Consider the following 18,918-nt stretch of genomic DNA (forward strand, 5'->3'; position numbering starts at 1 on the left):
GACGGAGCCGATATAGTTTGTGCCTAGCTTCAACCCTACCCACTGGTTGCAAAACGATTTGGCTTAAGTGCTGTTTTGGGCCTGTTTGGAGCTGTTGGTTTACACAATCGTGTGGACAGCCAAGAAATCAAGGAAACAGTTGGTGACTATTTGGTCCTGGTTGGTGACCAAGAGCTTGGTTTCACTGGAAAGCAACTAGTGGCTACTTTGGCCTTGGTTGGTGAGTCGTGACCGAGGTGATCGAGGGTTTGTTTTCTTTATTGAGCAGTTGGCGATTGCTTTGCTCTGGTTGGTGACCGAGAGCTTGTATTGCTTTGTTTTTCACAGATTTGGATAAATTTGGCGCTGGCAGAGGAGTGGGGCTCCCGGGCACCCGCATCTTGTACAAGAGAATACTATGTTGGTAATAAAGATACCTTGGGAGCGGCTGACCCAACTTTAGCCCCTAGTGCTATGTCATGTGCAAGATTATCTTATGTGGTTTCAAGATGTATATGTTTATGATGCATGTGACAGATGTATTGATTCATGCTCGTGTTGTGATGGATGTTGAATGTATGCTATGATTTGGGCCACTATTTACTATATTCATGTGCCCACTTGTGATATAAAGATCAACAGGAGCTATCACAGAACAAGGTTTTGCTATAAAGTTCAAGGGCTCATACAAAGGACAAGCCAAACGTAAAGCTTGTAGATTGTGTGGAAAAAGCAATCACTTGGAAAAGGATTGTTTTATCCCAAATCCTTGTGGTATATGTGCGAAAAGCAATTCATGAGGGCAAAAGGATGAAAAGACCAGATATACGAGAGATCAGAGCAAAACCACACGGCATGAAATATGTGAGTGAATATCTATATAATGGTGAGTGCAAATATGTACAAGAGCCCTCTGATGTGAGGTGACTCTGAGAAGAAAAGACCAGTGCAGATCAGAGATGATGTCGGAGTTGAAGCACGGTCGATGGCGAAGGCTCGCGTCAATGTGAGGCAAAGCACTCCAAGTGGTGGTCGGTGTCAAAGGCTCGCGTCGGTGGATGCAGAGACACTCCGAGGTGGTAGTGGCAACGGAAGATGAGGTGATGCAAGCTCTGATGACAAGGGTGGTGCTGTACCTGAGGTGGTAGATGAAGTGCAGAGAGGGCCACTGTCCCGAGTGGTGGTGGTGGTGGTGGTGCGAGCTCTGATGACAAGGGTGCTGCAAGACCTGAAGGGTGCAAGCTTTGGTGACACGGGTGCTGCGTACCTGAAGGGTGCAAGCTCTAATGACAAGGGTGCTGCGTACCTAAAGGGTGCTGAAGAGCAGAGAGGGCTGCCGTCCCGAGTGGTTGAAGCTCTGGTGACACGGGTGCTGTGTACCTGAATGGTGGTGAGGAGCAGAGAGGGCTGCCATCCCGAGCAATGCAAGCTCTAGTGACACGGGTGTTGCATACCTGAAGTGAAAAAGGAGCAGAGAGGGCTGCCGTCCCGAGTTGTGCAAGCTCTGATGACACGGGTGCTGCGTACCTGATTGTCACGTGGCATCCCGCACTTGGATGCCACGTATACATTTCTGTACAGAAGGTGCAGGACCTGGGATGGTGAACTGGTCCCATGTGAGCCCAGTCCGGGACGAGTCAGCCAGGGATCCATCTCAGTCATCCGAGGTTAGGTGTGCATTGTCCTGCACATGAGTCCAAGGTCAGGTGTGCACTGTCCTGCACATAAAACAGTGCCAGTCCGCGCTGCGAGTCTCCCTCTGGAATGATGTCAGTTGTTCTGTATGTTTGGTCTGCCACCAGATGTCAGACAACTGTGTAGATGTAGGTATGCATCAGGTTTGGACACGGGGAAGGCTATGGGCCACCCCAAGGGGGCCAAGCAGCCCCAGGACTTGCCCACCAGCCCAAAAAGGGGCTGGGCAGGTTGTCGGCCAGCCCAAGAGGGCTTGGCCAAGCAGCCGACTGGCTTTTGGGCCAGCCCAGCCAGTTGGCTAGCCCATAGGGCAGCCTGGACTGCAGGCGGCCAGTGCCCAGGTGCTGCCCAGCAGTCTGCGCTGGCCTGGAGAGCAGCCCACAGAGGCAGCCAGGACAGTTCAGCAGTCCAGTGTGAACACGTGGGCATTTTCAGCATTAAATGATATTAAAACAGGTCGTGGAGGGAAAGTTAACCAGCCGACTGCTCCTGATGGGATAGTATAAATAGTGGAGGCCACAATCCCATTCACCATCTCATTATTCACCAAGAGCTCAAGCAAATCAAGGGCTAGACAAGCCAAGGGAATTGCTAAGCAAAGGGGTGGAGAACTGAAGGTCAAGGGCAGGGATTTTCCAGCCAAGAAAAGGTCCAAGATTGCTGTATTTTCTTTCAGATTTCTCATCATTCTAATAAAGCAAATACACCATCCGTGGTGGGGGCCCTACAGAGCGTAATTGGGACCCAATACTGTGTCCTCTCCACCTCTGCCTCTCTCTCTCTATTTTCTGCACATCTCCTTTCAGTTTGTGCGTTAATTTCCGTCGCAAAAAGAGTGCTGAATTCTGAGTATTGAAGTTACCGATCCTTCTCCGAAGCTTCCACATATTGTGATGTCAATGGTGAAGCTAAGCAGAGAGTGGGCTGCCATCCCGATGGTATGATGTAGCAGAGAGTGGTCAGCTATCCCAATGGTGAAAGCCAAGGCAAAAACGCTGATATGGTCTATGTATAGCAGAGGGGGCTGCTGTCCCATGGGCTGTGGTAAAACACAGATGATATGCCGATGTAACCACTGACGTGAGCCCTAATGAAAGCGCTGATGTAAGCCCTGATGTAAGGCTGAAGATAAACGCTGATGTGAGCCCAGATGTAAGCAATGATGTAAGGCTGAAGATAAACTCTGATGTCAGCCCAGATGTAAGCGTTGATGACAGGCTGAAAACGCTGATGTAAGCCTGATGTGAAATGCTGATGTAAGACTGAAGTGAAACGCTGATGTAAGCCTGATGTGAAACGCTGAAGTCAACCTGATGTAGGCGGCCTGTACCAGCAGATGTAAAACACAGATGATAGCAAAGAGGGCTGCTGTCCTACGGTGGCCTGTAGCAGAGGGGGCTGCTGTCTCAGGTAGTGGTACCACATATGAAAATGAAGTGGTACATGAATGATGAAAGATAGGAAAGGCTATATATACTAAGGGGGGGTGCTTGTCGGTCAGCCTAAAAGGTGTAGGCCAGCAGCCAAGACAAAAAAACCCCAAATAAATCATAAAATACCCTTTTTAGGGCTGGGAAAAATATTGTTTTCTCACACCCCCTCTCAAGCCAAAAAGGGGACCATGAGAGAAGATGAGAAAGAAAAAAATGGATGCCAAGGTCCCACACAAACACAATGGCAGAAGGAATGTATCCCCTTCTGGAAACAAAATCTGATAAAGTCAGAGAGGACGATCGTGATGGCAAAGGTGGTGAGGATGAGTGGGTGTACATGGGTTGATCGTCTCCCAAAGTAAGATCTTGAACAGGACTCTCCACTGAGTAAGAAGTCCCATTCCCTGTGTGGTCCAGATCAGAGTTTGGAGAATCAACTTCTGGTGAAAGAAATTGGTCCTCCGAGAGTGCGGATAGACGATCCATGCTGTGTGCTCTCGAGGTCTTCAATCCCTTTGCTCACAATAGCTCTAATACCATGTCAAGGCAAAAGGACGAAAGGACCAATTGTACGAGCGATCAAGGCAAAACCACATAGCATGAAATATGTGAGTGAATATATATATAATGGTGAGTGCAAATATGTACAAGATCCCTCTGATGTGAGGTGACTGAGAAGAAAAGACCACTGCAGAAGCAAAGATGATGTCGGAGCTGAAGCACGGTCGATGACGAAGGCTCGCATCGATGTGAGGCAGAGCACTTCGAGTGGTGATTGTGTCGAAGGCTCGCGTCGGTGGATGCAGAGGCACTCCGAGGTGGTAGTGGCAACAGAAGTGTAACACGCGAAAGCTCTGGGGGTCTTCTTTCAGCCCTAAACACTACTGGAAACATGCTGATGCAAAACGCAGACATGAAGAGAGAGTAGAGAGAGAGAGAGACATGCTGGAAATTCAGTATATTCTGATGGTACAAAAAGGTACCTACAAATCTACAGCCCTTGGCTGTCTTCTTGAAAAGGTGATCATCACCAAAACAATCCCTAACTATGACCCATCCCTTAAAGGAATGAATCAACAACACTATGAGCATCCTATACCTTATATAGACCTTTGGACTCCTTGAAGAACTGGCCGACCAGCAATCGGCCAGCAGTCTTGGCTTTTAGTCAATAAAACGCAACGCCCCTTGAACTGGTCCAGCCGCCTCTATTTTGGTCTACCCACCTCTGTTTGGTCCAGCCGCCTCTGTTTTGTCCAGCCGCCCACTTTTGTAAGTGGCCGACAGCACCATCTTCTCCAAGCCTTCCATCTCTTCCAAGTCCACACTACCAATAGCACTCTGTGCTCCAAGTTCTAGTTCTGATACTCTTTTTCTAGCTGCCTCTTCTGGACCAGCATCTAAGAATGTCCATGTCATTTTATGCACATGACATCCCCCTCTGCTAAACTTGATGACGGGATTCCAACCTGTTCTTGGATGACTGTCATCATCTCACTCAAATCCCGGAGTCCCTCTGTCATCCATCCATCCCTGGCAACCCTTTTCTTTGAAAACCCGGCCCGGTCTCAAAAACCACTCTGTCTCTGAATAAGATCTATGCATCTGTTCCATCTAGTCCCCGATCCGTTCCTGCCTTGACTCTGAATACTGTCTTGGTCTTCATTCCTGAGAAATGAGTCTAGCACTCTCACATCACCCCTTGGAGGATAATCCTCCCTTGGAACCGTTGCCCGAGAACCTATCTGGCTCACAGGACTGCCATCCCCTCTGGCTTTGTGGAACACCACCAACAAACCTCCTGGGAGCTCTTCCCGATTCTGTGCTCCTTGCCTTGGGCTTCGTATCCGTGTACTTTCCTGTACCTTCGACTTGAGCGTGATGCTCTGATACGAATGTAACACGCGAAAGCTCTAGGGGTCTTCTTTCTATTAGAAGTCATCTCCTGTCTTAATCAGACACACCAGGGCCTCTGTTGTGGGTGTGCCCGCCCTGTATAGGTGTTTTATCATTTTTCCTAACTCCCCGTATTTTTTCCCCATTTTTCCTTGGTGTGGGTGGATGCCACATGCTGGCAGGAGCCTCTGATGCTAGCCGACTGCACTCATGTGTTCCTGAAGACTGGCCAACTTGATCACAGGAGGTCGTGGTGTTTTTCTGTTGGCCGACTGGCTTTGCCCAGTCGTGGAGGGCTGGTGGCACTTCATGCGCTGGCCGACTGCATCCATGGGCCATATAAATAGGCCCCATTATCCCCACTTTGTACTCATTCAGTTTTTCTCGGGATCTTGTGTATAGAGAAGAGTTTGGTGGACAGCAAGCTGTGAATGCATTCATTACTTGCTCTTGTGGTCTCAAGTTTGGTTATCATTTCCGTTGCGTATTTTGACATGGTATCAAAGCCCTAGGCTCTTGATAGATCTTGGGAGTTTTCTGAGCAAGAGGGGGATAGTTAAGTTGCTAATTGGTGGACTGTTTTGGATTGTTCGAGAAGAGAAGTTGCAAGAGGAAGGCTGGCTAAGGTGCTGGACAGCCACTTGCAGGTTTAGTTTTTTTTTCCCACCCACCCACCCTTTTTCAGTTACATCCCCGCGATGGCAGATTTGTTAGAGATGGCTGAGAAGCACGTGAAGATCCCGACTCTCCCCACGTTCCCAATGGACCGTCAGTTGGACGGGAACAATTACGGCATCTGGAAGGTTATGATGGAGTCTCTGCTGGAGTCATATGAGCTTGCTGATTTCATCGTCATCGGGGTTCCACGGCCGGATGCAGAGGAAGGGGAGTTACTGTCGATGAAGAAGGACCGAGAGGCACAGGCACATATGTGGGATCGTGTCAACGCCAGGTCCGGTCATTTATTTTCCTCAATTGCACACCACAAGTGATCAATCACGTAAAGCACATGACGCTGGCCAGAGGCATATGGCAGCACTTGGCTTCTCTTTACAACAGGGTATCACCCATGAAGAGAATCTCCTTGGAAGTGCAGATGCGGGTTATGAACCCTACAAAGTCATCGACGATGCGGGAGCACATTAACAAGCTGTAGGCCCTTCAGCAGGAAGTCCTCCAGGCTGGGAAGGAGATATCATCTAAAGACATGGCCACAATGTATTAACATGGTTCTTAAGGTCTCAGCACCCACACTCTTCAAGGGCAAGCGTGGCATTACTTTGCTGTCCCACTTGCCTGCTCAGTATTCTGCTTTCTACTCCTCTTTGATTACGAGTGGTAGGCTCAGCACCATTACCTAGGAGGAGCTTGTGCCAATGGTCTTGGACCAGGAGGAACGTTTCACGAACCCTCCTCACAGCGGAGGTTCAGAGGCCTTAACTGGCCAATGGTCGAAAGGCCGGAATAACAAGGGCAAAGGGAAGGCTTCACCGGAGAAGCCTTCTGAGAAGAAGCCTGACTCAGAACGAGAGAAGCTGAAGGCCGAACGATCCTGCAATGATTGTGGCGATAAAGGCCACTATTGGAGGAAGTGTCCTAAGCGGACTGGGAAGAGTGCTGATTCTTCAACCTCAGCTGCAAAGACTCCTGCATTTGTGCACTTAGAGATGATGGACTCCGATGCTTCATCATCTTCGAGCGAGGAGGCAGTTGGCTTCACCGCGAAGGATACCCGGGAGTGGATTCTTGATAGTGGTGCTTCCACACACATGCTTCCACGCACATGACTCCATCCCGATGTGCTGTGACACGTCCATGTAGGGAAAATCTTCTCTGTGATCAATTCACATGAATTCAGAGACAAGGACATGCAAGCAGAGATGTATAAACTGTACATGGGCTTGATATGCTAGTACTCTGTAAATAGGAGTTCAAATATAGTGTGATTTCAATTATAAAGTGATACACTGGCATGGTTGATTTCTTTTGGGGTATACAGGGCATTTAGAGATGGGCCTTGAATGTGTGGGCGTCCCCAAGCATGAGCGGGCATCGTGGATTGTGATAGAAGTATGTGGAGCATGGGAAATAAAAGATTATTGATATGGCCGATGTATCTTTGAGAAATGGTGTGAATTCAAGGCGTGAGGGTGGCCATCTTTAGGCCTTAGGGAAAATAAAGAATAAAAATAGGATAAATAACGTGGCCAGCTGTAGGTGAGCGTGGAGCTTTGAAGGACTGCCAGCTCGAAGGTCTGGAAGGATGGCGAAGCATGGAGGTGGCGGATGAGGCGTGCAGCAGCAGGTATACACGGGTAGCCGCTCGTGGAAACAAGGGCTTGGGGAGGGGTTCTACTGACGGGGGGCGCTACAGCTGCTGCAGAGAAAAAAGAGGTGTGGAGAGTGGCCGCCAAGGGTAGATGAGTCACCATGCTGAGGTGCTGAAGATGCAGCATACGTTGGTGAATATGCAGGTGCCCTGGTCATAGAGAGGCTCTGGGAAGATCGTGCAGGCGCAAGGTGCAAGAAGAAGAGCTCACGACTGAAGGATGCTGCAGAAGCAGGTCTCATTGGTGGAACCATGGATGCTGTGGGGTGGAGCAAGTAGGCGTGTGAAGAGCAACGCAGCTGCTGATAGAGGTGGTGGCCGCCTTGTATAGCAAGGAACTGACTGGTGATAAAGGCGGGAACTGGTAGAGAGCCGGAAAGGCTGGTAAAGGAAGCAGCCGCCTCGTGGAAGAAAGGCGCTAAGGGAAGCGTGAGGCGCAGCTGGTGTGGGCTGGTAACACTGCAGGAAAAAAGGAAGGCCTGAGTTTTGGGTCATTGTTTTCTTCTCCCGCGTGCAGGCGCTTCGATTTCAAGCGATGCAGGCAAATTCGACCTACTACGATGGCGAGGCGCTCTCCCCTCCTTTCTGTGCAAACCCCACTGTTTTCTGAAGCTAAAGAGCTTTCCTTCTGCGCATCTCTGCTCCGAGAAATGATGCCCTCCCTCTGAATTTTTGCATGGCGATTGCGATTCCAAATTAGGGCTATCTCGATTCACACAGAAGCTGTAATTTTTCATATGTTTTCTCCATACAGCTTGCTGGCTATGGCAATTTAAGGTTAGCGCGACTGACACAGAAGCTTTCATTAGAAATACAGTCTTTTCCAAGAGTACAAGCTTTGCTCTGCAGGAGGTCCTACACTTAGAAGAAAAAGTCTTGGGAAGACAGCCAACATAGAAGTGGTTGTGTGTTCCTACTCGCAGAACCAGCTTCATGCAGGCTACATAGTCTACAGATGCTTGCCATATCCAGCTAGTTTGGGCTGTACTATGGAAGAGAAGGGGTGATAAGCATTTCTATGGTGTGATTCTGCTGACGATAACGAGGAGAGATTTGTGAGCCATTTGAGGCTGTCTTTTCTGTGGATTTGTGGATCAAAAGAGTGGGTCATAATGTTATCAACCATGGATTTTGGTTTGTGCCATGATACCTATGATGGTTTTTGGTGTAACTCATATGTCTTGCTGAGATTAGTATGTAAATATGATGGTTCCAGCCTCTGCTGGTGATTTCCCTTGAAGAGTTATATGTTCTGTTTCCTTGGCGGGATTTGGAAGCTACTCTCACAGCCAGAAGTCTCGCACTTTCCCGGCTAGACCGCTCACGTCACGACACCGTGATTTTTTTTTGGATCTGAAACGACAGTCAAGTCGCATTTTTATTGGCGACAACTCCACTATTCCGATACACAGTGAGGGCCGAATGGAGATTATTCCGGACGGCAAGGGGGGCAAGCATGCTTCCCGTGTTCTTTATGTTCCTGCTCTAGGTTTTCATCTTCTGTCAGTGCCTGAAGTATGCAAGACTGGCTTTCGGGTGGAATTTGAGGAGCATTCAGTTGCTCTACGGGACCGTGAGACTGGCCAGGTTGTTTGGGAAGGCGGTGTGGAGAATGGTATCTACAAGCTCTCTGCACTATCCTCGTTGACAGGTTCTCAAGTCGGAGATTTAAGGCACTTTTGTTTTGGCCACTTAAATGTGGATGCACTGCAGCGAGCTTTTCGAGACCAGATGGTGGTTGGCTTGCCAGATGTTGGCAGTAGGCAAGGACGTTGCAATTCTTGCATACGTGGTAAGCAGCACAAGGAATCCTTTCCGAAGCAGGCTTCCAGGCGGGCTTCGAAACCGTTGGAGTTAATTCACGCCGACTTGTGTGGACCTCAGCAGACACCATCATTGGGAGGATCTCTCTATTTTATGTTGCTTGTTAAAGACTTTACCAGATTCACGTGGGTCTACTTTCTTTCACAGAAGGACCAAGCTTTTGCACGGTTCAAGGATTCGCACGTGATGGTGGAGAAAGAGTCTGGATTGCAAGTAAAGACTCTCCGGGTTGACAAAGGAGGTGAATTCTCCTCGACTGTATTTCTTAGATTTTGTGCAAACCATGGCATCAAGAGGGAACTGGCCAATACAGGATCGCCTTCGGAGAATGGAGTTGTAGAACGCAAGAACATGCTGGAGCATCCCATACCCTCAACCGATCTCCGACGACTTCAATACCTAACATGACTCCGTTTTAGGCATACTTTGGCAGGAAACCTGATATCTCGCACTTCCGTGTTTTTGGGAGTGATGCGTATGTTCATATTCCGAAGAAGCAGAGGGGGAAGCTTGACTCCAAGTCCCGCAAGCTTATATTTGTGGGGTATAATTCTCTTTCCAAGGGATACAAATTGTATGATCCAGACAGGAATGAGATTGTTGTCAGTCGGGATGTGGTCTTTGATGAGCATGTTCCAGTATCCACTGTCGAGGAGCCGCCACTTCTTGGAGATCCAAAGGAGTCTGATGATGATTCCCAAACCGTTGCTCCAGTTGATCACCCTCAGTCAACACAGGAGGTTGAGCCCGCAGCTGGAGTAGAGCCCCCGCAACAGCAAGAGGCTCCACGATCTGTTCGAGTACCCAGGTGGTTGTTGGACACCCTTCGGGAGTCAAGTGTCACAGAGTTACCCTCCGAGTGGACCACAGAGGACGGTCCTCGAAGATCACACAAAGTCCGAGACAAAAGCAATACAACGGAGCTTCTTCAAGTAAACTATGCTCTGATGTCTCGTATTATGCAGGACAAGGAGCCCACTTCCGTCAAGGAAGCCCTTTCACAGGATATTTGGAGGAAAGCCATGCAGGTGGAACTTGATGCCATCGAGAAGAAGAACACATGGGAGTTGGTACCGAGGCCGTCGAAACGGTCAGTCATTGATGTCAAATGGGTCTTTGAGACCAAATATGCGTCAGATGGGTCGGTGGACAAACACAAAGCTAGACTTGTGGCTAAAGGTTATGCTCAGCGGCCAGGCATCGACTACGAGGATACCTTGCACCAACAGCACGGATGTCCACAATTCGGACCGTTCTTGCCCTTGCTTCGGCCTCTGTATCAAATGGATGTCAAATCTGCGTTCCTTAATGGTGACCTGCAGGAGGAGGTATATGTTGAGCAGCCTCCATGCTTTGTTGTTCCAGGATCAGAAGGGAAGGTTAACAAGTTACGTAAGGCCTTGTATGGTCTTAAGCAGGCTCCCAGGGCTTGGAATCAGAAGATTGATTCCTTCTTTGTTCGGACTGGATTTCAGAGATCGATTGCAGATCCTAACCTGTATCTCTTTCGGGAACGCGGCATGGTTACGATTATCATCCTTTATGTGGATGATCTCATTCTCACCACCGGCAGTCATGTGGAGCACATTGGTGTGACGAAGGCTGCCTTGTCAAAGAAGTTTGAGATGACCGACTTAGGCTTACTCCACTTCTTTTTGGGATTGGAGATCTGGCAGACCCAGAGGGGGTTTTTTTGTCTCTCAACAGCGGTATGTTCATGAGTTGCTTGATGCCTTTGGGATGGAGAACTGCAAGCCTATTACTTCACCGATGAACCCAAACACAAAGTTAACCATTAATGATCCTTGTGAGCCAGTCGATGCCTCGCAGTATCGGAAGTTGGTTGGTTCATTGATCTGGTTGCTGAACACCAGATTGGACTTAAACTTCTCCGTGGGACTGTTGAGCTCTTTTATGCAGACACCATTGAAGTCTCATTGGGACACAGGATTGCGGATCTTGCGGTATCTGCAGAGTACGAAGGATCTAGGACTCTTTTACACAGGAGGGGATGGAGTCAGACTCCAAGGTTGGAGTGACTCAGATTGGGGAGGAGATCCAGACACGAGGAGATCTACTTCAGGATACAGTTTTACCCTTGGCTCAAGAGCAGTTTCTTGGAACAATAAGCAGCAGCCAACTATTGCCCTATCTTCAACAGTGGCAAAGTACCGGGCTGCTTGTGGTGCTGCTTGCGAGGTTGTGTGGTTGCGGAGGCTGCTAGGCGAGATTGGGTTTCCACAGAAGGAGCCCACAATCATCCAGTGCGATAACCAGAGTTGTATAGCTATTGCTCGGAACCCGGTCTTCCATGCCCGGACCAAGCACATAGAGATACAGTATCACTTTGTACGTGAGAAGATCTTGGCTGGTGACATCTTGCTCCTTTATTGTTCGACGGAGGACAATGCGGCAGACCTCTTCACGAAGTCTCTACCTCAGGCTACGCTCAGGCAGCACTCCAGCTCCCTTGGGTTGATTTCACAGCCAAGAGCTGAGAGGGGGTGTTAGAAGTCATCTCCTGTCTTAATCAGACACCAGGGCCTCTGTTGTGGGTGCGCCCGCCCTGTATAGGTGTCTTATCATTTTTCCTCACTCCCTGTATTTTTTCCCCATTTTTCCTTGGTGTGGGTGGATGCCACAAACTAGCAGGAGCCTCTGATGCTGGCCAACTGCACTCATGTGTTCCTGAAGACAGGCCAACTTGATCAAAGGAGATCGTGGTGTTTTTCTACTGGCCGATTGGCTTTGCCCAGTCGTGGAGGGCTGGTGGCACTTCATGCGCTGGCCGACTGAATCCATGGGGCCATATAAATAGGCCCCATGATCCCCACTTTGTACTCATTCAGTTTTTCTCGGGATCTTGTGTATAGAGAAGAGTTTACACGCCTATCTCTCTGTCTTTCTTTTGCTGTCTATTTTCTGCACTCTACTTGCTCTTGTGGTCTCAAGTTTGGTTATCATTTCCGCTGCGTATTTTGACACTTTCAGCCCTAAACACTACTAGAAACGTGCTAATGCAAAACGCAAACATGAAGAGAGAGGAGAGAGAGAGAGAGAGAGAGAGAGAGAGATGCTAGAAATTCAGTATATTCTGATGGTACAAAAAGGTACCTACAAATCTACAGCCCTTGGCTGTCTTCTTGAAAAGGTGAACATCACCAAAACAGCCCCTAACTATGACCCATCCCTTAAAGGAATGAATCAACAACACTATGAGCATCCTATACCTTATATAGGCCATTGGACTCCTTGAAGAATTGGCCGACCAGCAGTCGGCCAGCAGTCTTGGCTTTTAGTCAATAAAACGCAACGCCCCTTGAATTGGTCCAGCCGCCTCTGTTTTGGTCCAGCCGCCTCTGTTTGGTCCAGCCGCCCACTTCTGTAAGTGGCCGACAGCACCATCTTCTCCAAGCCTTCCATCTCTACCAAGTCCACACTGCCAATAGCACTCTGTGCTCCTAGTTCTAGTTCTGATACTCTTTTTCTGGCTGCCTCTACTGGACCAGCATCTAAGAATGTCCATGTCATTTTATGCACATGACAGGAAGATGAGGTGATGCAGGCTCTGATGACAAGGGTGTTGCTATACCTAAGGTGGTAGATGAAGAGCAAAGAGGGCCGCCGTCCCGAGTGGTGGTGGTGGTGGCGCGAGCTCTGATGAGAAGGGTGCTGCAAGACCTGAAGGGTGCAGGCTCTAATGACAAGGGTGTTGCGTACCTAAAGGGTGCTGAAGAGCAGAGGGGGCTGCCGTCCTAAGTGGTGCGAGCTCTGGTGACACGGGTGTTGCGTACCTAAATGGTGGTGAGGAACAGAGAGGGCTGCCGTCCCGAGTGGTGCAAGCTCTGGTGACACACGTGCTGCGTACCTAAAGTGGAAAAGGAGCAGAGAGAGCTGCCGTCCTGATGGTATGATGTAGTAGAGAGTGGGCTGCTGTCCCGATGGTGAGAGCTGAGGCAAAAACGCTGATATGGGACTCTATATATAGCAGAGAGGGCTGCTGTCCCATGGGCTATGGTAAAACACAGATGATATGCTGATGTAAGCATTGATGTGAGCACTAATGTAAGGCTGAAGATAATGTCAGCCCAGATGTAAGGCTGAAGATAAACTCTGATGTCAGCCCGGATGTAAGCATTGATGACAGGCTGAAAACGCTGATGTAAGCCCAATGTGAAACGCTGATGTAAGCCTGATGTGAAACGCTGAAGTCAACCTGATGTAGGCGGCCTGAACCAACAGATGATAGCAGAGAGAGGTGCTGTCCCACGGTGGCCTGTAGCAGAGGGGGTTGCTGTCCCACGATGGCCTGTAGCAGAGGGGGCTGATGTCCCGGGTAGTGGCCATATGGTACCAGATATGACAATGAAGCGGTACATGAATGATGAAAGATAGGCAAGGCTATATATACTGAGAGGGAGGTGCTGGTCGGTCAGCCTAAAAGGTGTAGGCCAGCAGCCAAGACAAAAGACCCCAAATAAATCATAAAATACCCAAAAAAAATACCCTTTTAGGGCTGGGAAAAATATTATTTTCTCACACAATCATCTTGAAAAAGATTGCTATTCAAATAAAAACACTGCTAATATTGTCGAAGAGCCTTTCATACAAGAGGCCGCAGTTGTATTGATGAATGGGCTTTTTAAGTCCACTTAATGTGTTGTCTTCTTTTGCGTGACCTGATCTCTTGTATGTCCTCACCCTTGGGACCCCATAACTCACATGTGAAACTAGAGCCATGTGATTTATCCTTGACCAAGAAAACTCGCATGAGAAACCAGATTTATCCTTGTCATAATATGAGGCAATCCCTTGAGGGAGGGTTTGTTGGGATCAAGGTATTGCATGTGTGTGTGTATGAACCACCTCCTAGAGAGTGGCAATGTGTAAGTGTCTTGTCTGTGTGAACCACCTCTTAGAGGGGTATCAAATAATATCTAGATATTTGTGTGTGCCTGACATAAGCAGTGATGTCACTCTGGTAACCTATAAAGGTGCATGTACTTCATTGAAGAAATCAAGCAAACTATCACATCATTGAGTTGTGTACTCACTCTCTCTCTCTAAGAGCTTTGTTCTCGTTATTCTCTCTCTATCTTTTTGAACACACTCCTAGGTCATGAAGATCTTTCAACCTCCATAGCTTAGGACATTCAACACATAGTCAAGATTGGAAATTGTGGTTAGGATTGATATCTCGTCAGCACACAGACTTGCCCGCCCTCACTGCTGGGGCAGCTCGGGCAGACCCTCAACAGCCTCCGGGGTCAGATTGCAGACTCCTAGACCCAGCCCTCAAAGCCAATCCTTGTCCCGAAGTTAAAGATCCGTTTTGCCGACTTCCCTTACCTACATTGTTCTATCAACCAGAGGTTGTTCACCTTGGAGAAGCATCGCTTGAAAAGGTCAACTATGGACTCGAGATCTTGAATAAGTTAAGGATGAATCCAAAGAGATCTGTCCAATTGGCTTCACTCCTTTAACAATGAACTCTTACGATTTAGAGAGCTAGACAAATATCAGGTGCATGTATGGATTAAAATAGCACCAAAGTCCTATAGAGCATGAGGGATGCTCGTAAGTCGTTGTGTTCAGCATGCCTTGTGTGGATCAGGATCTAGACTAGCCCTAGTCTCCCTATTGCTTTCCTTGTGCTTTGGATGCAAGACGATTGTGGGTGGGAATCATATCACGCCATCTCTTCTATGCAACCTTCTCAGCGAGCCTCCTCAACATGAGCCAGTCGCTCCTCCTCAACCCAAGCCACTGGAGATGCAATGCAACAGAACACAACCCATTGAAGATGCAAGGCAACAGAACAATGCCTAAGCATGACTCCAAAGATTTAAGCATGGCTCCTTTTGTAGAGAGTCGGCCTCTGTCCAATCTTCAGAGGGAGTCTCACCATGAGCACATTTCTACACGTTTCTGCAAATACCCACCTTCAAAGTGTTTTCTTAAAGAGACCCCAAATCCCCTCTCCTTGAAAGAGGAGACCTCACCACCCAAATAATGTCTTCTCCTTTGAAGCATAGTGGGTCAGCTGCATGCTTAGTTTGATTTTTGCTTCTCGCTCTTGTCTTGTAAATGCTTATTCATTTTGTTTCAGATATCAAAGACCGATCTCTTGGGCATACAGCCTGTCTTCTTAGCTCATATGGCAGGTGAAGCCAGCAATAGGATCCAAGCAAGGTTGGCAATGCAAAGCCCACCCACTCCCCTTCGGTAGGACAGTTCAGGCCCATTAATTCACACGATGGGAATTGAAAAACACTGCTTTATTACTGACTTTGGTGAAAAGAGTGAGAAAAAAAGTGAAGGTACCTGCAAGACAAACGGTCCGGCGAGCTCGGTTGCGTGGAGAGCGTGGAACTGAGGAGGTAGCGCGGCAGCGCCCATAGAATTGAGATCGGCCACGAGAAAACGAGAAAAACAGCTCTCAGCCTGCTGCGACAGGGGGAGCTGGAGGAAGCCCGCCCGGGATGCCACCAAGCTATCGACACAGGCAGCGAGCCACTGAGGGACGGGCTTTACTCCGCGGTTTTGTAACAAGGACCCCAATGTAGCATTCTGCGAAGCCATAGGGGGAACGGCTGGAGCAGAAGAAGAAGCCTCCACCCGAAACGGTATAGATGAAAACATCCGACCAGAAGCATCGTTACTGCTGCTAGGGTTTGCAGGAGGCCATGAAAACGGCGTGTTACTAGTACCGATGTTGCTGTTAAGGTTCAGTGTAGACGTAAACGGCCGATTTAAGAGATCGCTGTTAGCGTTAGGGTTTGCAGAAAGCTCGTCCCGAGTAGCTGCATCGCTAGAGCTTCGAAGGACGGGGGAGTCCAGCACCTGCACATCGTCGTCGTCGTCGTCGTCTTCGATATCGATGCGGGAGGCGGCCGATGAAGCTGCCGCGTGGCCAAGGCCTTCTGAAGAGGAGTCACTTGCTCGGAGCACGCGCCTGCGACGAGGAGCCATTTCAGTTTCCCGCTATACGCAACGTCCTTTAAGATTTGGAGGTTTACACTCTGCACGTTTCAAACCCTCCCTGCCTGAAATGGGTACGCGGGAAAAAAAAGGAAAAAAAAGACTATGAATTGGGCCACTTGATCGTCTCAAACAAGCTACTGTCAACAATTTGCACCATTATTTAGTGGTTGAAGATGTGAAACGGAAGATTTCAGTGTGTCTCATTTTCTGACTAGCTGTCCCTAAACCCCCTAATTCCCAATCAACTTTCTCCTTGAATCTCCCAAGGATGAAAAAAGTGTGTGCATTTTACATGGCCATGGTATGAACAGCATGTTCCTCGAACCGCTGTTGTCGTTAGAGTTCATAGGCAAGGACAAGGCGTTGGGGTTTGTACAGGGAAACGATGGCTCTCTATTGTAGATCACTATTAGGGTTTGTAAAAAGCTTGTCCCAAGTAATGCCATCTCTGGTCAACATTGTCGTCTTCTTTGATTTTTTCGATATGCTAGCGGCAAAGCCGATGAAGTTGATGCCCGGCCAAGGCCTTCAAGGAGCATGCGGCAAGGAGGAGGAGGAGCCATGTCAATTTCCCACTATCCTTCAAGATTTGTGTAAAACCTTCCTCCTCAAGTTTATCTTAGTGATAGCACACTTGCCACCTCAAAGGAAGGTATAGGGTTCGAATCTACCCACTCCCATGATGGCATATCATCACATTTTTTATTTTTTTTTAAGGATCTATGTAAAAGAGGGAAATGTTGGGCTGCCAACCTCTAGGATCTGAAATGTTGAGTTGGTGGTGGCAAGCTATTACACACTTGTTGGCTAGAAAGGTCCAAAATCTCCTTGATCTCTAATCGATCTAGCTTGACTTCCGCTATGGCTTTATATAATTTTCCCATGCCATAGATAAGTTGGACATATTGGCATTTAATGTAGGAGATAACTCAGACATTCCAATAATTTAATGTAACTTGGGTGAGCCTTCCATAATTGTGCCAGAATCGACACAATTGGGTTTTTGCTTTGTAACTTGGCCAATTCAATCAGCATGACATCAGCAACATCTCTTGGGAAAGTGACACCATTGCACGCATTCATTGCAACTGCAACTTACACGACCCAATTAACTAGGCTATGGGAAAACATTGCCACATACTATGTTGAGGGTTTCCAAGAGCGAGAGTTGGTGATGGGTGGAAAGCAATAGAGTTTCATTGCCGGGGGTAATGCCCACCGGCAATGCCATGGCACCACTCAAGCACTAGTGATTGTAGAAACTCCCATATTTTGCGGTGACAATGAATTGGGCCACCTAGATTCTATTGATGCTCAGTGAACACTATGAACACTATGAGTTGGGCCACTCCTACCCAGATTCTATTGATGCTCTGAGAAAAATATGAGCTGGGCCACTCCTACCCAGATTATATTGATGCTTTGAGAACAGTATGAGCACTATGTGATGGACCACTCCTACCCATATTCTATTGATGGTCAATGAACACTATGAGTTGGGCCACTCCTACCTTGTTGTTGTTAGCTCGATCATCTCGAAATCTTGAACACATCATTGTTAGTTGCTATAGTTTCCAAGATTATGTGGGTGAAAAGATGTGTAAAGACATGGCTAAAAAATTTATGTGTCTCATTTCGGGATCGCCCCAAATGGGCATGCAATCTTTCCACCCTTGCAATGTGTAACACTCGTAATTCACCAATCAACTTTTGCCCTAAATCTCTCTTCAAAAAAAAAAGTGTGTTCCATGCTCTAGGGTACCTTGGTGTAAAAGGTATGTACCTTCTTAGAAGTTGTTAGAAATAACCCGCTCTCCAAAGAGAGTGCATCAAATGATGCTCAACCGTGTGTCTCATCAAGGTAAGCAAGCCCCCATAGGCATGTAGAATCTAGTACAAGCAACAAGATATCCAACATGAGACACGACTTGCCTAACTCTAAGCTAGCCACCCTTTGGAGAAGGTATCTCTAACCTTTTAGTCCATCATTTCCTCTAGCTATGCTGGGTAAGTCAATTGACTTACTAGACAAGTTTTTACACAAAAACCCTCTCTGAGTGATAAACGTCCTCACCAAGGCATTGCTTAGACTAACATTGTTTGATTGTATTTTGACATTGAGCTCAACGGTAGCGGCATTGTCAAAAGTGAGCTTCAACTCCCCCATGCACCAGCGGACCCCTCCATCATCGTGTATCGTCATGCACTAGTGGCAAATATCCTGGATTAGATATCTCAATTCAAGATGTGGGAGAGTGAACATTTGTTTCCACACGTCCTCTTCTTCTCTCATTGCCACTGCTTCGCGCTGTCCTGTGGTGCGCGCTTCTGCTATGGCTTTTATTAAGCGTGTGATATGCGGGGTGCCTAAGCTATGCCGCGCCCGCTTATGTGCGGTGCATGAACCGGCTTATGCTTGGCTAGCGCACCTGAGTGATGCGCTGCACGCACCCTTATGTGTGCGCTATAAGCCTTAGCTAGCCTATGCCTCTCCTTATGCGACCATCTGCTCTAGCCTCGGCGCCTTTACGGATGGCTGCCTTATGCTGCGCTCGCTGGCCTCCCGCGCGTGTGCTCCACCCTTAGTGGTTGTTGGGGCTCTTTTTTGTTTTGTTTTTTTATTTGGGGTAATATTATTTATATGTTTATACGTTGATTGCTATATATCATTTGTAATGGTAGTTGCACCGATGATTGCATGGGTTTCTACATTGAGGATTGCACTCCCAATGAGCAATCTTGAAGTAGTGACAATGAAGATGTAGGCTTTGATTCTTA

The 18,918-nt window shown here is 48.0% G+C and overlaps 1 protein-coding gene across 1 annotated transcript in view; it reads right to left on the bottom strand.

The window, feature by feature from the left end:
- Window positions 1–16,211, bottom strand: part of RMI1 (recQ-mediated instability protein (DUF1767)) — a 127,759-nt gene extending 111,548 nt beyond the window's left edge. The window contains exon 1 of the mRNA XM_086784381.1: window positions 15,481–16,211. Within this exon, the coding sequence (XP_086640507.1) occupies window positions 15,481–16,128 (648 nt within the window). The 5' untranslated portion in view covers window positions 16,129–16,211. The remainder of the gene's footprint in view (window positions 1–15,480) is intronic.
- Between the last annotated feature and the right edge of the window lie 2,707 nt (window positions 16,212–18,918).

Source organism: Cibotium barometz, chromosome 4 (assembly GCF_041138505.1).
Source record: "Cibotium barometz isolate CiBa-2024 chromosome 4, ASM4113850v1, whole genome shotgun sequence".
NCBI classification, from domain to species: domain Eukaryota; kingdom Viridiplantae; phylum Streptophyta; class Polypodiopsida; order Cyatheales; family Cibotiaceae; genus Cibotium; species Cibotium barometz.